Source organism: Podarcis bocagei (genome assembly GCF_964188305.1).
Source record: "Podarcis bocagei genome assembly, chromosome: 5".
Taxonomy (NCBI): Eukaryota; Metazoa; Chordata; class Lepidosauria; order Squamata; family Lacertidae; genus Podarcis; species Podarcis bocagei.
Genome location: NC_138129.1, coordinates 53,700,835 through 53,719,228, shown reverse-complemented (window position 1 = coordinate 53,719,228; position 18,394 = coordinate 53,700,835). Strand labels below are relative to the sequence as shown.

Here is an 18,394-nt window from a genome sequence, read left to right as displayed (position 1 = left end):
GCCGGATCCAAACCCACTCATTCTCCCCAGGCCCACAATCTCCTTAGCTCACCCAGCTGTTCACCGGCCCAGCTTTGCATGGCGAAAATGTACTCTGAAAATGATTTCTGGGCTTGGATAGGATAGGGTGGGATGTGTGAGTGTGTAAAAACTAGCCTACTGCACCAAAGTAAAATTCGCATTCATTGCTCTCTGCCCACGATTTGCATGTGGCGTCCGGAAGGTAGAAGGATAGCAATACTAAGGGCTGGAATCCTAACCCTACGTATCTGGGAGTGAGGCTCATTGAATTATGCAGGACTTACTTCTGAGTAGACATAGTTGCAATGTGCTGTAAACTACCCCCTTGTTGTTCCCTACTGTATTCATTCTCACTCACTCGCTTTTGACCACAGCCCCACTTCTAACTTGCAACATCCGCGGTGCGCTACACTGCAGGGATGTTGTGAATGGATGTTGAAACTGCGCATTCTCTACACGAAATGTTAGGAACAGCACGGGCGGGTTTTTACTGCCCAATCGCAGTTAACGCTAAAATCCTAGCTTTTCTGCATTGCCCCTATGGATACATTTCATTTCAAATCTGGACGAAAATGGCGCCAAAAGAAACCAGGAAGTTGGTCGTTGTGACTCAGTTTTTGTTCCGTCTTTGACGCCGATTGGCTTGATGCTGTCAGCCCCTTTCCTTGCGAGCCTTCCGCTTGCCGGGCTGAGGTTGTGCTTCGGTTTGATTGGTTCCACGCTAGTCGGAAGGAGGTTCTGAGTTGGACGCGCGGAAAGAAATCAACAAAGAGACGAAGGTAGGGATGTTACTCGTGGCCTCTCTAATAACACCGTTCTGAGTGTGAATGTGCATAGAACACTCCCTAGTGTGCATATTCCTTCGTGCATGTGATATGAGGAGCCGAGCCCTTTGGTTTTACTACACACGCAGCGGATGAGGTTACAGAAACTTGAGGTGGTAGAATGGACCATACCAGTTCAGGCTACGGATGAAGGACCCCGCAATGCTCCCCTATTGGGGAGCTGGGAGCTTCCTGCACATAGAAAACTAGCACAACAAGGGAGTGACCCGTGTAGAACTTTTCTCTTTGATGTGTTAAATTTTGTACTTTCAAAGAGTTTTGCATAGGAGATAGATAGATAGATAGATAGATAGATAGATAGATCTAAAGTGATGCAATCTATTACAGGAACTCAGGATTCATTATCTGTCTATTCTTGTATATGTAGAATACATCTATTAAGGAGTAATAAAGGCAGGCCTCTTATATCACTCTTCAGTTGCCCTATAGTTCTGTATATCCATATTGTCAGCATTTATATTCATAGTTCTTATTCACATCTTGCCACCTTGGTGGAATACGGGGTACTGTATACTGTATAGAGTGTTGCACGTTTTGCTAATTTTGGATCTGGAGATGGTGAAGAGAAATATAATTTGACAGTGGTACATTTTTTTTCTAGGCTGGCAATGAGCAAACTCCAGTTGGCAACACGCAGCAAGCTAGGAATACAAAGGAACACTGGGAAACAACAGAAATCGCTGAAGAAATGTGAAGGAAATACCACACTACACAAAGGTGCTCGGGTTACAAAAAGATTTTTTCGTCAGCGTAGGATGAAAGAAAATTGAAAGGAATTGTTTGAACCTGTTTTCAGGATCAGTTATTTTGTGGTAACAGCTATTGAACTCCCCTCAACTTTTTAGCTGGCTATGCATTCAAAGGCTGAATCAGAAGCTGAAGTTACAAATATCTCAGATTTAATGCATCACTGATTCCACAAACTGGCTTTGGGATAGATGGAGTTTTCCTTATGAAGGAATTAGAAAATGTTTAGCGTTGCTTGGCCAACAACACAAAACCTGAAAAGTTGTACCTTCCTTGCCTCCGTTCTTGTAGCATTCTTTGAACCAAATTTATTTGGTGACCTTTTTTTTAAAAAAAGAAACTTAGTTGAAACTTGTAGAGTCAGAAAAGTATTCTGTTTTAGGATAGTGTGACATAAGCAGACACGGTGCTTGTTGTCTAGTTTGCCATCATAGGGGCTCATCTTCCTGCTTTGAATTTGTATGATACAGGGATGTGGAACTTCCAGGCTGGGGTCCAATATGATCCTCCAAGAATCTCTGTCAAGCCCATAGGACCCTCCCCAGGCCACACAACCTCCTGAGCACCGCTGCTCATAGCCCTGCTTTGCATCCTCCTTAAGTGTTTTTGCTAGCTAGAATGTGTCCTTGAACTCTGAAAATGCTTCTTGCTTGAGTTAGATGCAACATAGAGAATAATGTGTGAGTGTGTAAAAAAAAGTAGCCTACTACACAAAAGTAAAAATCCACATTTATTGCTCTCTACTCACATTTGTCTCTAGCCCTGCCCACCATTGGCATGTGTCCCCAAGAAGGTCACACAGAAGGGAATACGGCCCTTGGGCTGAGAAAGGTTTCCCCAGCCCTGGAAGAATGACATGGACAAAGGAGATATCTGCTGAGGACTTCTGTTTCTGAGGTTAATAGAAAGAGCAGATCTTTGGGGAATATTTGTAGAGGGGTATGCCAGTAGGACTGCTGTTCTTCAACTGTCTATCAAATACGTATTCCCCTCTGGCCCAGCACAGGTTTATCCACTGCCGTCTACATTTGTACAACCCAATGGAAATTGCCACTGCAAAAATTGTAACTGGCCTCTCTTTGTTGCAGGAGTGCCCAGCCAACAGTCTTCATTCCACACCTTCAGCAATGCAGCTGAAATCAAAGAGTTTCGGAAGAGGCTGCTCACCTGGTACAACAAATGTAAACGAGATCTTCCTTGGAGGAAATTGGTATGGCATATTGTGCTGGGCTTCTAGGATGCACATAAATATCTCGGAAGAGAGAGACAATTGCTTTGCTGTGTCTTGTTCCCTAAAGTCCCCTGTTCACTCTTCTACAGGCTGCAAGTGAAGATGATGCCGACAGACGAGCATATGCTGGTGAGAGCAAGAACTCTCAGTAATTCTGCTGGGGATTCCTGCCATCTATCTGCATTCAGGGGTGCTCTAGAGATAAATGCCGCAGGCTGCACACAACACTGTGCTAGTGGTAGCTGTAACGTGGTGGTATCAGTTTAACTGCTGAGAAAAATACTTTGAATTGTGGCTCCTTAGTCCAATTAAGGACATTGGGGTTCTGCATTGCTAGAGATCCCCTAGTCAGATCATGGCACTTGACTTTTGGCAGCAGTGTAATATTTAAGGGGCAAAATAGAACTGCATGCAGAACTCGTTATCTCTAGCTAAACATTCCCCCTGGGATACAAAAAGGTTGCTTAACCTCTTACAATTGCCTTTAAAGTATATTGAGCAGCACATCCCCTCCCATTTGCCATGCAGAGCAAGGAAGGTATCAGAATCCCTGATGCACCTGCTTTCTCTTTGTGCCTGCAGTGTGGGTATCAGAGATAATGCTCCAGCAGACCCAGGTGGCTTCAATGATCAACTACTACAATCGCTGGATGCAGGTGATGCTGAGATCCTTTTCTCTCTGGCATGCTTTGTTGTGCATTAGCTCCTAAATTCTGGATCTTGTATCCATTGTGCTTTGGAGACCTTGTAAACACATCCCTGTTTTCCTTTTTGATACAGAAATGGCCAACCTTGCAGGACCTGGCTCAGGCTTCACTAGAGGTAAGAATGAGAATGCAATATTTTGTGTGTGTTCATGCATGAATATTTGAATGGAACATGCAGCTTTGCTCTCCCCCCCCCTTAAAAAAAAAGATTAAAATACATGTTTTTAAAAAATACTGAAATACCCCCAAAAATCCACAAAAATGAAATAGCAAAAAATTAATAAACTAAGCAAAAGCAAAAATTATTGGTCTGGTCTAATATTTTTTTCTAACTCTTTCTATTTGGAAATAGGAGGTGAATGAGCTATGGGCAGGGCTTGGCTACTATTCCCGAGGGAAGCGACTCCAGGAAGGTGCACATAAGGTACTCTATAGACAGTGGGTCAAGACACAAGGCATTTTTGCAAGAAGATAGTTTCCTTTATGTCCTGTGCTTACAGAAAGAAAGATTTTCTAATAGCCACTTAGGAAAGAACCAGGTGCAAAATAACTAGCTACTGTAGCTATTGTACTAACTAGTCTAATTAGGAGTTCAGGCAGGAATAGCAAAGTGTTATTAGATGGCAAGGTGGGAACCCCAAATAGTTTACTTTTGAGATCCTAAGATGAGTAGCTTCCTAAAACTGAGGGTATAGTTTGTAGTAAATGTATATCCCAAATCCCCTAATGTTTGTATCCCACCCTTCCTTCCAAGAGGCAATGGGCAGTATTTTAGTCTCATGATATCTTATCACCAGAAAGCCCACCTTCTTCTTAATGTGCTGCTCAGGTTGTGCTATAGAAACACAAAGCTCTGATACTGCTTCAGTCACTGAACCCTATATAGTGGCAGCAAGGGCATCCCAATTGTTAGCCCCATCTGCAATGGCAAGTCCTTCTTCAGTGAAAGCCAACCTACTTCTATTGCAGTAGAGCAGAGGGCTAGGAAGGTTCTGCAATAGCTTCTTCCAAGGACAGCAGTGCCACATCCTTTGGCCTGGAGGAGCACTGCCCTCACAGGCTCATCAGATAGAAGTACTTCCAGGACTGGCCCTGCATTCCTTTCCCCCTCCTGCTTCAGAGTCCTCAACCTCATCCCCTGAAGAAGGGGAATCTGACTCCAGGATCATGACACCTTAAAGGGATGTTGGAATTTTAACAGCGTGCCTAAGAACCACCAGAGGTGGTGCTTTTGAGTGACAATGTCCCTGTGTTGCTTCAACTGGTTTATTTTGCAGTTGGTGTCACAGATGGAAGGACATATGCCCAGGACAGCAGAAGAGCTGCAGAAGCAGTTGCCGGGAGTTGGAAAGTACACTGCAGGAGCTATTGCATCCATAGCGTTTGGTCAGGTAATGAGGTTGCAGTCTGAGTAGGCAGATTTGCTTTAGGAATCTGCACAAAGGAATATTAGCCAACCTGGCTTTGGTATTCTAAGTCCTTAGTCAATCTAGAGGGCTAGACACTGAGAGCCAGTGTGGTGTAGTGGTTAAGAGCGGTAGTCTCGTAATCTGGGGAACCGGGTTTGCGTCTCCGCTCCTCCACATGCAGCTGCTGGGTGACCTTGGGCCAGTCACACTTCTTTGAAGTCTCTCAGCCCCACTCACCTCACAGAGTGTTTGTTGTGGGGGAGGAAGGGAAAGGAGAATGTTAACCGCTTTGAGACTCCTGAAGGGGAGTGAAAGGCGGGATATCAAATCCAAACTACTACTACTACTACTACTACTACTACTACTACTCTTCTTCTTCTTCTTCTTCTTCTTCTTCTTCTTCTCTCCTTTCCCTTTGCAGCTGATGTTCACTTCTGTGTTTCCCTTGATGCCCCTAAAAACAGTGAATTGGCTACTAATTCCCTCACTGTTAGCGCTAGAACAAGTAGGAACAAATAGGAAGATCTCAGCCAAGGAAGTGGTGTGTAATTTAGATTTCTGCTCTGTATGGCATGACTTCATAATCTGTATAAGTGAAAAGAAAGAGTACCAGTACCTTTCTAACCCTGTGACTGGAAGAAAGACTAAATTGTGGCTAGTCTTGGTCATCAGTCCTAAAGAGTAACTTCCTTTTGTACAATATGAACACAAACCAAACAGAGGTGGTATCTGGCAAGAGAAACAAATATTAATACAGAATTTAATATGGTCACTAGACATTACTATCTAAGCCACTAAACAATGACTTGTACCTCTGTGCACTCTGCTTCAAACCAAAGACTTCCTGAACCATACTTGATATCCTAACCACTATGTAATCTCAACTTTCCATGGATTCACAGATTGAATTTGATGCAGGCAGAGGGCCCTCTGTGGCCTAGTTGGGCTCTTCAGTAGCTCTGTCAGCAGCCCTTAATGGAGGCTGGAGCAGAAGTTGTCACAAGTACAGTAACGACTGGGTTGCTGTTTTGTCCAATGCATCCAGGTGACCGGTGTGGTGGATGGGAACGTAATTCGGGTCTTGTGCCGTACACGAGCCATTGGTGCTGACCCCGCCAATGCATCTGTTGCTGACAGACTCTGGTAAGGGAAGGAATGGTGTTGGGATGGTGCAAGCATAGCTTTAGGACCTGAGAGTCAGGAAAGGACAATAGCTTTTGGAAAATAAAAGTATTTTTTTCCTCCTTCCCCATCAGATATCCAAACTGGAGACAACACATCCTGGCAAAATCTAAACTGTTCACAGCCAGTCCCTAATTGCATATAGTGGACTTGCAGTTGGTCTCCCCTTGCTAAGTTTGAACTCTTAAGGTCAAAAATATAGTGAATTAGCAGTTCAATCAGCAAACCAGGAGCTGTACACACACCCAGAGAAGTTGGGGTAAATAATGCAGTCCTTCACATGTAAGAAAATTCCATTCAAATCAATGGTAGTCCTAACTAAATGTTTGTTGGCTCAAGAGGAAGAGCTAGGCACTGTGGAGAGTGACAGAGGGCAGAGAATTTAGAAATGCTGCTCTTCCTCTTTGGAAACTCCCCATTACTGATTGCTGAGCTTTTACAGAATGCTGGTTTCTAAAGCCCACTCTAAAATTAGGGAGTAGGTAGCCACCTCTCTAAGAAATGCTTCCCTACAGCACAGAGCGACAGCTGGCAGCCCCAGGGAAGTTTTTGTGCAAAACTAGCACCTCTCTCTGTCTCTTTTTTTCACTCTCAGCTCTCTCCCATCAATGTGGTTGTAGGTCAAGAAAGCTCAGGAGTTGTTTTTTGAGACTGCTGCTTTAGAAAGATTTGTTATGCTTGCTAATGTAGGCTGCTGTCGTTCTTAGGGCTTTAGCACACACTCTGGTGGACCCATCCTATCCCGGTGACTTTAACCAAGCGATGATGGAATTGGGGGCAACTGTGTGCACTCCCAAGGGCCCACAGTGCATGGAGTGCCCTGTGAAGCAGCACTGCAGAGCATGCCACAAAGTAAGGGAGCTCCTCCTCTATACCCTTTGCTGTTCCGCATGCTGTGGTGTTTTGCTGTGGAGTCAGATTATTATTTTCTGTTGGGAAAGAAGAGCCATTTCCTGCAAAGCTCCCTGAACACTCCTTGTACACACACCACACAGACATTGTATGGGGGTTCTGCATGTCTACCTGCATGTCTGCTCAGAAGTACTTTGTTCGGTTGTGCTTACTCCTTAGTAAGTGTGTTTAGGAATGCTGCCATGCACATAAATTCCCTCGGAGTTCGTTCAATTTCATATGGTTGGATTTCCTCCTGAGCAGAAATACAGTCTAACAAAGCCACCTATTGATGCTTCGTTATAATGTCTTCAGTTAATCATATTCTAAATTGTGGGTCCTTCCTAGTTCCTGTCACATAACCAGGCCCACTTCATCTCTTTTCTTAAAATGTTGCATATACAACACAGATGAGCATCCTATTCTGTCCTTGGGTTTGGTCTCAACTTTGGAATCATGGCTAATGTCAGCATATAGCTTGATGTTAAGACTGAGAACATGGGAGTTCTAGAAGAAGCCTCAAGTACTTGCACAGTCCCCCACCTCTCTGTTCACTGATGGTTGGAACCTTTTCCTGCAGGTGGAAAAAGAGCAGGCAGCCTCTGCCAAGAAACTGTTTGGAAAACCTGCTTCTAAGTGCCCCCAGGTGCTGGATGTAGAAGAATGTGGTAAGCGCATGAGAAGACCTGGCATTACCAGGTTGGTGGTTTGGAGTTTTTTACAAGGTGGGAAAACTCTCAGATCTCGACCTCCAGCAAATCTCTACCTTCTCTTCCCAATTCCACCAGCAGCCCTTCTTTATTCAGGGTAGTAGATGCAAGAAGGAGGGGGAAGAACCACAGCCATCTTCTGTAGCCAGCAAATTAAGCCCCCCCACCCCACCAAAAAACGAAACATACTAAATCCAGATCTGTTTTTAAGGAGCAAACATGGCCTTTTTATTTGAGCAGGCTTTTGTGATGGTTTATGAGAGTGTTGCTGTGATGAATGGTTTTTGATGAGGTCTCCATAAAAATAATTATTAAAATGCAAACAAACAAACCCACCCTTAATATGTTAATTGCATTTTAATTATCAATCTGGTGTGTTTTATGCTTGTATTTGTATGCTGCCTTAGGCTTATGGCAAATGCATGGCAAAAATTCATTTTTAAACATGTCTGTCCCTAAAAGTTCTCTGGTAGAGAAGCAGAGGAGCACTGGATCCTTCCTCTGAAGTATCTTATTTCCCCTGCAGGTAATTATTGTACCATAGTGGCTCTCTGCTTCTGGTAATCTATTGTTTGAATTGTGTAGGTTTATCTATGAGAACCTAGTAAATGACTACACATTGATCTCTTTCACACGTGTGATTGCATAAAGTCTATAGATAGATCAGAGGCGGGAAACATTTTTTCACCCCAAGTGCTGCGTTCTGTAACGAGCAACAAAACGTCTCTATCCTTCAGCCAGGCAAGCAAAATGTATTATCACGGTTCAGGGAACATTCCTGCCAGGCTGAGACACTTGAGGAGGCCATGAGAGGCATGGCCTGTGGAGAGGTCCAAGGGTCCAATAGAGAAACCTGGATGACTGGAGGTTTCCCACCCTGGTATAGAGCTATTGACTAGACTGGCTCAAATTCAGTTTAGGTGTGCAGTTCATGCTGCATTGAGGAATATATTTATTTATTTGCAGTGAGATTAGAAGTTTCTTGTTTGGTTGTGAATTGACATTTGTCAGCTTTGCCCCCATGGAATGGGCAGCATTGGTTTAACTCTGGCTTCATTAGCAAGCCAGGCCTTCCTGTCCTAGAACATGCCACCTCCAGCAAATATGCTTTGCAGACAGTTGCCTGTTGCCAGCAGTTCAGAGCCAGGCATCTCATCTGTTTCATTCTTCCGATTTGTAGCCGCTGCCACCACAGGGAGCTGCTCCCTCTGCCTGCCTCCTTCAGAGCCATGGGATCCCAGCCTTGGTGTGACCAACTTCCCCAGGAAAACTGCCAAGAAGCAGCCCAGGATCGAGTGCACAGCCACATGTGTGCTACAGAGAAAGTGCAGTGATGGGAAACCAGAGTACCTTATTGTGCAGAGACCTAGCACAGGTAATGGTCTGAGAAAGAGAGGCTTACCATGCCTGGAAAATCTGTTGTTACATCTCCAACTCCTGCACCCCACCCACGTCAGTGATCATTCCAATTTTATGTTGAGGCACGTTTATGACTTTGAGCTAGTGGTTGCAGAAAACAGATGCCTGCAAGATGAGTCAAGTTTATCTGCCAGTCCATTCCAGGCTGCTATACTAGGTGCCAGGCAAAAACGTTTCAGTATAACCAGGCCTTTGGCTGATTAAGGTTCTTTAAAATGTGATTGTGGGAGGGAGGGTTATTGGTTTTTTTTTTTGTTTATTATGTATCTTGTGTTCTCATTTTGTATTTTTATGTTGTGAACCATCCTGTGGTTTTCAGATGAAGGGTGGTATACACATTTAATAAATGGATAGATACTCTGGGCACCTGGACCTGTCTCTGTTATTGAGCATTTTTTCAGCTGTTGAAAAATTCATGCCACAGTTGAAGTAAAAGAAAACCAGCTGAATTATTTAAGGCATTACTTTCGCCTGCACTAGTCAAGGGAGAGAGCACTCAGCCCTGACGTAGGCATGTACCTTAGGAGCACTGCTCGTTTCCTATGGAAGCAGTGTTTTCTAAATACACGTCTTTGTTGAATGGTTTCTTTAAATGTAAAGGTTCATCATTGTTCCACTCCATGTGTATGTCTTTAAGGGGCCGGAGCAAGGGCCAGAGCAAACTAACGAGACCCAGCTTTACAGCTGTGAAACATAGCAGGTGCTGCTGAGTTGTATTTGATTAAGGTGTGTCAGCATCTGGGTGTAGTATATAAGGAGCAGCACCTAGCTCTCCCATTACCCTGGGGGATGGGTTGGTGGTTGGGTCATGTTTGTTTGTTAATATATTTAGTGTTAATGGAGTTTTTGTTTTTCTTATTAAAACCTTCTTTAAGTTATTTTTGAGTCCTTTCTTTTTAATGCATGATCTCCCCAGCAAGCTCTCTGCAGCGTCACTATACAGCAAAAAGCCAACATCTTTGGTTATGGGCCCAGATGCTGAGTGGATGACTGCATATTTTTGGACTCCGAGAAAGGTTTGAAAGCTCCTTCTCCTGTTAGCGTAGTTTTTGTGGGTCTGGAAGAGTTCCAGAATGGTTGACCGGGTTCCTGAAGCTGAGAAGGCTCTGGTCTTCCCACAGCTAACAGATGAGAACTATAGTTTATGGTCTTTTCGGGTGGAGGCGCTTTTGACCTCTAGAGAAGTATGGACCTATGTAACTGATGACCCTCCTGACCCTGTAACTAATGCTTGGTCGAAAGGAGATGCAAAAGCCAGGGCGATAATTAATTTGGCAGTCAGCGACCAGCAAGTAGTCTATATAAGAAATAAGAAAACTGCCAAAGAAATGTGGGACAGTCTTGCAGCAGTGCATGTTAGAAAAGAGTCAGCGTCTGCATTGACGTTTTTCAAGCAGTTGTACCAGACGAAGTTGCAGCCTGGTGGTGATTTGGCAGCACACTTGAGACGTCTGGAGGCAATACGCGGCGAATTAATTCGAAGGGACATGGAGATACCTGATATTCAGTATGTTTTTATCATCCTTTGTTCCCTTAATGAGGACTTTGATGGTATTGCTAGCCAGATATCTGCCGTTCCACCAGCACAATTAACTGTGGAAGGGGTAACGGCAAGATTAATGGGCGAGTTGGATAGAAGGGAGGCTTGTGCCATAAGCACTCCTGTTTCCAGAAAGAATGAGGAACACCATATGCAAACCTGTGGTGATACAACTGCATTTAAAGCTGCAAAGCGTTGTTGGTTCTGCAATAAGCAAGGACATTTTGCAAGGGACTGCAGATCCAAAGGAAAGCAAAGTACTCCCAAGTCTGTTTCTTTTCGTCAATCACGGTCGTCAGCCCAGCAGCCGGCATCGTACCGTAAAAACAGAAACGAGCCGCGAGCTTTTCATGCTCGGACTACAGATCGTAAAAGAATTAAAGATGCCAAGTGGAAGTCTTTTGTTATCGACTCAGGAGCATCTCAGCACGTCTGCAATGATCGAAGCTTGTTTATTTCTTTCGAAGAGAAAATTGGTAATGTACATTTAGCCAATTCACAAGTCTTGCAGTCGCTTGGCAGGGGTACTGTTAAACTTGACTCTTTAAACATTACTATAGCAAACTGCATTTACTGCCCGTCAATGGACAATTTATTATCAGTAAGGTGCTTTGCTCGTCAAGGCATAACTGTGCGTTTTTTAAAGTCTATGTGTGAGTTTTTCGAGGGGAACAAACGTCTATTGTATGCCCGGGAATCTGATGGTTTATATAGACTGTATTTTCGAACCTACTCCCAATCGCCTATAAATTGCAGAGCAGCACAGTCAAGCCAGGGGTTGAGGAATGTAAGACCACATTCTGGGTGTGTCCACATGGCGCACAGAATTCTGGGACACCTGAATTTTGCTAATGTAATTAAGACACAGAATATTGTCAATGGCCTCAACTTAAAACCATGTAAATTCTTTATGCAGTGTCTATCTTGTTGCAAGAATAAGATTAAGGTTGCACGCAAGGGTAGGTGCTCAGATAGGAAAGTAACTGAGCCATTTGAGCGTGTACATTGTGATTTAGTTGGGCCACTCCCACCATCATTAGGAGGTTCTAAGTACTGGCTCACTCTGATAGACCAGTATAGTAGATATTGTTGGACTTATGCAATAGCTGAAAAGTCACAAGCATTTGAGAAGTATAAGGTTTTTTGCAACTGGGTAAAAACACATTTTAACAAACCAATTAAGAATCTGTTTTCTGATCGGGGCGGGGAATTTGTTTCTGAGGATTTTGAGAAATTCCTGGAAGCGCAGGGGACTACTCATGAGTTATCTTGCCCCCGAAGTCCCTGGCAAAATGGGCTTGTTGAAGTTGTGCAGCGTGACCTGCAGGCAGGGGTTAAAACTTATCTGCACGATGCTAATCTGCCCAAAGACTTTTGGGCTGAAGCACTCAATGCCTTTTGTTATGTTAGAAATCGCAGTTATCATTCTGGTTTAGATGTCACCCCCTATGAGAAGCTGTTTAAAAAACGCCCTAATCTGAAATACCTACGCATTTGGGGTTCAGATGTAATTATGCATTATCCTGCTAAGCAGAAATTGGGTGAACGTAGTGTCCAGGGAAAATTAATGGGCTACCAGCAGGGGGCGTACAGAATTTACATACCAGCAACTGGCAAATTTCATATTACCAGAAGCATGATACAAACTGTAAATTGGAATGGAGTTGCTGTTTTCCAAGATACTGATGGTATAAATGATACTGAGGAAGAAGAGGAAGAAGCAGCAGCAGGAGGAGAAAATGGTGATTCTGAATTAATAGAAAAAGACAAAAAGCCTGTTGAATCTGATAATTTGTTTGATTTAAAGTCACAGGCACCCGAGGGGAGGTTAGATTCTCTTGAGTTTTCTGACCGTGAGCTTAGCCTACAGGCACCTCTTCAGTGTGACAATGATGATTTACAACCTGAAACTAGTAGTTCACTCAGTCCCATTAAGTCTGAGGAGTCTGACTCTCCTTCCGGACTGAGACGTTCAGATAGAAAGAGGCAGAAGCCACAACGTTTCGCAGATGAACATTTTAATACTGTGTATGCCAATAAGGTGGTTTTTGAGCCAAAAAGCTACAATGATGTTCAGAATTTACCTAAGCACCAAGCTGAAAATTGGTATAAAGCTATGAACTCTGAGATAGCTTCTTTAAAAGAGCACAACACTTGGTCTCTTGTACCACAAACCCCAGATATGAGACTTATTGATTCAAAATGGGTTTATAGAGTTAAAATGAATGACAAAAATGAAGTTGTAAGGTACAAAGCAAGACTAGTTGCTAGAGGTTTTCAACAAATTCCAGGCGAAGATTATGATTTGTGCTATTCACCAAGTGTAAAATATGAAACAGTTAAGCTTTTGTTAAAAGATGCATCACAACGTGGACATTCTGTTTATCACCTAGATATAAAAACTGCATATTTGTTTGCAGATTTAAAAGAACAAATTTTTATGCGTGTCCCTGAAGGCATAGACGCTGCTGAAGGTTTGGTATGCAAATTAAATAAATCCCTTTATGGTCTGCACCAAAGTGGAAGGAATTGGCACCAAACTTTAGCAAAAGAATTGCTAGATATTGGTTTTTCACAAGGAAAGGCAGACAATTGTGTGTTTATAAAGGAAAGGGCAAACTCTGTAACAAAAATATGTGTGTATGTAGATGACGTGTTAATTTCTACAAAAACCAAACAGGAATATGAACAGGTAGTTTCACAGTTACAGAAGAAATTTGATGTGGTGGAATTAGGCATAGCTAAAAATTACTTATCCATGCAAATTGAGAAAGGCAAAAATGGATCTTTTCTGGTTCATCAAACTGCAAAAATTGATGACCTAGTTGAAATGCTACGTTTAGAAAATGCAAATGGGAAGGAAACGCCTATGGTGTGTGGTTTCACCTTTACAGGTGAAGATAAGCCATTTCCTAACAAAACTTTGTATCGTTCTGCTATAGGCAAGTTAAATTTCATTCAAAGAATCTCAAGACCAGATATAACTTATGCTTTTCACTTTCTGGCAAAATTTGTGGAAAAGCCCACTACACAATGTTTCTCTGCTCTTAAGAGAGTGGTAATGTACCTTAAACATACCAAACATTATAGGTTGCAGTTTACATCAAGTATTGATAAAGGTTTTGAAATTTTCTGCGATGCATCTCATGCAGTGGAACAAAATAATTGCAGGGGTGTGTCTGGTATGGTGTTTTGTTATAACGGTTGTCCATTTGAATGGAAGTCCCAGACACAAACCATTATTTGTCTCTCTACAACAGAGAGTGAATTATGTGCATGCGTTCAAGCCACTCGTGATGTAGAATGGTATCTGCAAGTATTTGCAGACCTACAGATGCAAGTAACACTACCAGTAAAAGTTTACCTTGATTCCCAGAGTGGACTTGCTATCCTGTGTTCAGAGACCAATACGCAGCGCACTAGAGTCTTAAGATTACGTTTAGAATTTGTAAAGAAACTAATTGCTGATGAAATGGTTGCATTTAAATATGTTCCAGGTGATAGTCAAATTGCAGACATTTTTACTAAAGCACTTCCAAAGGTTACACATGAAAAACATGTACAAAGTATGCTTTATGTTTTTGTTTCACAGTGATGAACCGCAGGGGAAATGTTGAATGGTTTCTTTAAATGTAAAGGTTCATCATTGTTCCACTCCATGTGTATGTCTTTAAGGGGCCGGAGCAAGGGCCAGAGCAAACTAACGAGACCCAGCTTTACAGCTGTGAAACATAGCAGGTGCTGCTGAGTTGTATTTGATTAAGGTGTGTCAGCATCTGGGTGTAGTATATAAGGAGCAGCACCTAGCTCTCCCATTACCCTGGGGGATGGGTTGGTGGTTGGGTCATGTTTGTTTGTTAATATATTTAGTGTTAATGGAGTTTTTGTTTTTCTTATTAAAACCTTCTTTAAGTTATTTTTGAGTCCTTTCTTTTTAATGCATGATCTCCCCAGCAAGCTCTCTGCAGCGTCACTATACAGCAAAAAGCCAACAGTCTTGTGTGCCTGATAGAGGGTGGTTATGTTTAAAATATGATATTGACAACACAGTATTTATTTAGAGAATTTCCTAGGTGTTTTGTGTACATTATCCCAGGAATCTCTGCGACAGCCTTATTAAGTAGATGCATATTATCCCAGGTTTTTAGATATGGCTGAGAATATGTAACTTTGCCAGAGGATACCAAATTTTATGTCCAAGATGATTTTTGGAACCAGGGATTTCTAGCTCATAACTCAGGCTCTTAACTACGATACAATATCACCTTGTTCTGGTGACGGTACATTTTCTTGCAGGTCTGTTGGCAGGGCTTTGGGAGTTTCCAAGCCTCCTCCTTGAGTCAGGGCAGGAGAAGCGGCAGAAAGCAGCACTGGCAGATCACCTCCAGGCCTGGGTTGGTAGTAACGTGGCAACAAGACGCCTGCAGCATGTTGGAGAGGTACATTGGACCCCCCTCCCTGCAGAATTGGCCCATTGTTTATACAGTGTCTCTCCAGCAAGTACCTCCCCTCTCACCGCCACCTCCCCTTGCATGGGATTTACAACCTACAACCTGGGTGGCATTAGCATCAGAATCTCTGTTGCTATTAACTGCCAAACAAAACCTTCAGGATGTGTGCCATGCATGAAGCTGGTTTGATGGGGAAGACAGTTGTTCTGTTTTGTAACTGACAGATGGAAAGTTTTGCAGTTAAATACCTGGCAATGAAATTACTGCCCCCATGAATATCTGGAACAGTATTTGTCAGGATTGAATTAAATCTCACTTCCAGCCATTCAGTCCTCAGATTGTTTTTAGATTATCACTCAGATTATGCCATAGGTGGGAGAGATCATCATGTCTTGCTAGTCAGCTACTGCCCGTCTTAAGCTTGGCAGCCCCAAGTGCTGGCCCCCCACTGTCTGCCTGCTTCAATGGTTGCTTGGAGCTCAGAGTATCACTTGACAAGTGGAGTGAACTACTTGACCCCCAAAGGCGCACTACTCCATTATCTCCCGAGACAGCCGGATGCCAACAGGCTACATTCCAGCCAAACAAAAGTCAGGTTTCAATATACATACACACACATACTTTCATCCAGGCAGGCCGGGAGCATTATTGCACTTCAAGGCCACATTCCAGCCAGGCAAAAACACTGGGAGGAGTATGACTGGGGAGGGGTGTGGAATGGGAAGGAGGCACAACCTAGTGTGAGTCTCAGCGACTGGGAAGAGAAGCCTGGAGAACTGCAGTCTGCCTCCAGGCCTGCGCCCCTGTCCTAGTTCTAGAGCACAGTCTCTGCTTTCTTCCCCGTCTTCACTCCCACAGACAAGTAGGTTATGTACCTACAGCTTCTTGTCCTGAAACAAGGTTGGGAAGGAGAAGCTCCCAGGTCTCCATGCAAAGCCCAGCCTCCCTCTGTGATTCTGCAGCTGGGTTTCTTCCTTCCCAAGGAACTTGTCCTTCTTATCTGCCAGAAGGTAGGAATGCTGTGACATAACGGCATCTCTCACCTTCCCTAACCACATCTACATATCTTCACCTCCTTCACCAGGTTCTCCATATCTTCTCCCACATCCGCCAAACATATGTGATCTACTCTTTGAATCTGGATAAAGATGAAGGAAACTGGGATGTGGAGCTGGAGCTGCCGGCATCCCGGTGGGTGACCAAAACAGAATTCCACAACTCTGCCATCTCCACAGCCATGAAGAAGGTACTGAGAATCTAGAGCTTCATTGCTTCAAGTTTCCTAATGGACCCACATGTCAATTTCTCCTGAGAGATGCAGGTGACGCAACAGCGTGGAATGTTAGCCCCAGCTTCTGGGGAAATGCAAACGTTAACTGCAGCTGGAAGTGCGACTGAACATAGCTTTCTAGCAAGGGCCCACTTTTAGCTGCTTCTCTTGTTACGTGTGCTCTGTCTCCTCTTTCACACTGTCCCTGTGTTTCTGGCTCAAGCAATCAGTGGTTCCAGGGGGCAGCTGATATGTTAAAAACGCCTTTGTACGTAAACAGTTGCAACCTGCCCCCTCATATGGAGTCAACACCATGTATTCATTATGGTGCTAGATGTGTTATGTGGACTGTCCTACTTTTCCAGGTCTTGAAAGCTTATGAAAAGTGGAGCCCTACAATCAGTACTGCCAAGGTAAGGACATCCATTTGCTAGAGCTGAACAGCTCTTACCTCTCTCTGCAGCTCCAATCATGTTCCTAGAATTATTATTATTATTTATTCCCCGCCCATCTGGCTGGGTTTCCCCAGCCACTCTGGGTGGCTTACAGTGTATCTAAAAACATAATAAAAACATCAAGTGTTAGAAACCTCCCAATACAGGGCTGCCTTCAGATGTCTCCTAAAAGTTTTGTACTTCTTTATCTTCTTGACATCTGAAGGGAGGGCGTTCCACAGGGAACAGCATCTCGCCCCTCTGTCTACTGAGCTCCATCACTTGTCCTGCATGTTGGAGCCACCAGTTTGAGGCTTGTCAACTGCACATCCTTCCAACCACGCTGGGTGGGTCCTGCTGGGTTGTCTCCACCCTTAGAGTGCTTACCAATGTTAGGCCTATAAGCAAGAGGATGGGATTTAGAGGTGGCCACAGTGCTTTCTCCGTCAAATACATATGCATGTATGTATATACATACAGACTGTCAAGAGGAAACGGGACTTCCTACACACCAGCCAGACCCTGCATGAAGAAGGTAGTTTTTCCAAGAGGCAACTTTCTCTGGATTCATTTCTTGCAACAAATCCCGGGGACTGATGGCAGTCTCTGTGCTCTGCCTGACTTCATGTGAGTACACCTTATTCAACTCCCAGCAACCTTGTACAATACTTGGAAGCCCCATTGGTGCCTTCTCAATGAGCATCACTGAAAGGTCTCAAGATTCTCGGCTGGGATGACCACACTACCCAGGCAGTGAGGTGTGCCTGCCTGTTGTAAACAGTGCTAAGCTGCATAATCCTACTAGAGTTCGAGCTGTGGGATGAGTCCAGTTGTCTCATCTGCATTACCATTCAACTGATGTGCCTTATCTTATAGTTCCGGAGATGAGGGACTGATCTCCAGCAAGGATGTGGTCATACTGGAATGAAACACTGTGGCTGCAATGAGGGCATCATGGGAATGTTGTGACTTTAACATTGCCCCCCTCCACCCCAATACATAACACGGGCACAATTCAAACAAGTGTGGCTGTAGTGGCTCCTAGGAGGTCAGAGTTTATTGGTGTGCCACACTGCAGTAAAATGGACTTTTTAAAAAAGTATATGAGGCAGGCTGACTGAAAGACTTATTCTCCAGTGGATGCTAAGCAAAAAGACTCAATGTCTCTTCTGCATCCTTCTTAAATGTTGCTTTCTTAGAGCTAGTTTATTCTCAAGGACAACTAACTATGCAATTGCCATTTGCTCACATCCATAGTCAAGAAAGTGTTTTGCTGCTGTACTAGATGCCACAATTGCTGGAGTTCACAGATGAAACTGTTTTTCAGTACATGCAGTGTCCTGTTTTAATTGTGGGTTTGCTAATAAAATTTTAATGAATTTTTACTGTGGCGGTTATTTAGTTATGCTTTCTTCTTCTTAACTGATTGTATTATTCACACTGTAGCGTTGAAAATTGGCACACACACAAAAAATATTGTACTAGCATGTTGATACCTGCACAGCCATGTCACTGGCAAGGAACCAAGAAAGTCCCT

At 43.6% G+C, this 18,394-nt stretch overlaps 1 protein-coding gene across 2 annotated transcripts; it reads left to right on the top strand.

Moving 5' to 3' along the window:
* Positions 1-36: 36 nt before the first annotated feature.
* MUTYH (mutY DNA glycosylase) lies at positions 37-18,242 on the top strand. 2 transcript variants are annotated; one of them, XM_081195573.1, is made up of 16 exons: positions 37-800; positions 1,468-1,583; positions 2,702-2,823; positions 2,934-2,973; positions 3,427-3,500; positions 3,625-3,666; positions 3,904-3,975; positions 4,829-4,942; positions 6,006-6,103; positions 6,850-6,994; positions 7,614-7,701; positions 8,924-9,118; positions 14,999-15,141; positions 16,238-16,399; positions 16,789-16,836; positions 17,338-18,242. In XM_081195573.1, the coding sequence occupies exons 2-16, from the start codon at positions 1,475-1,477 to the stop codon at positions 17,452-17,454; spliced, it is 1,569 nt and encodes a 522-aa protein (XP_081051699.1). In that variant the 5' UTR covers positions 37-800; positions 1,468-1,474; the 3' UTR covers positions 17,455-18,242. The 2 variants fall into 2 exon arrangements, with proteins under 2 accessions (XP_081051699.1, XP_081051700.1); XM_081195574.1 differs by lacking the exons at positions 37-800; positions 1,468-1,583; positions 2,702-2,823 and having other exon boundaries at positions 3,373-3,500.
* The last annotated feature ends 152 nt before the right edge of the window (positions 18,243-18,394 follow it).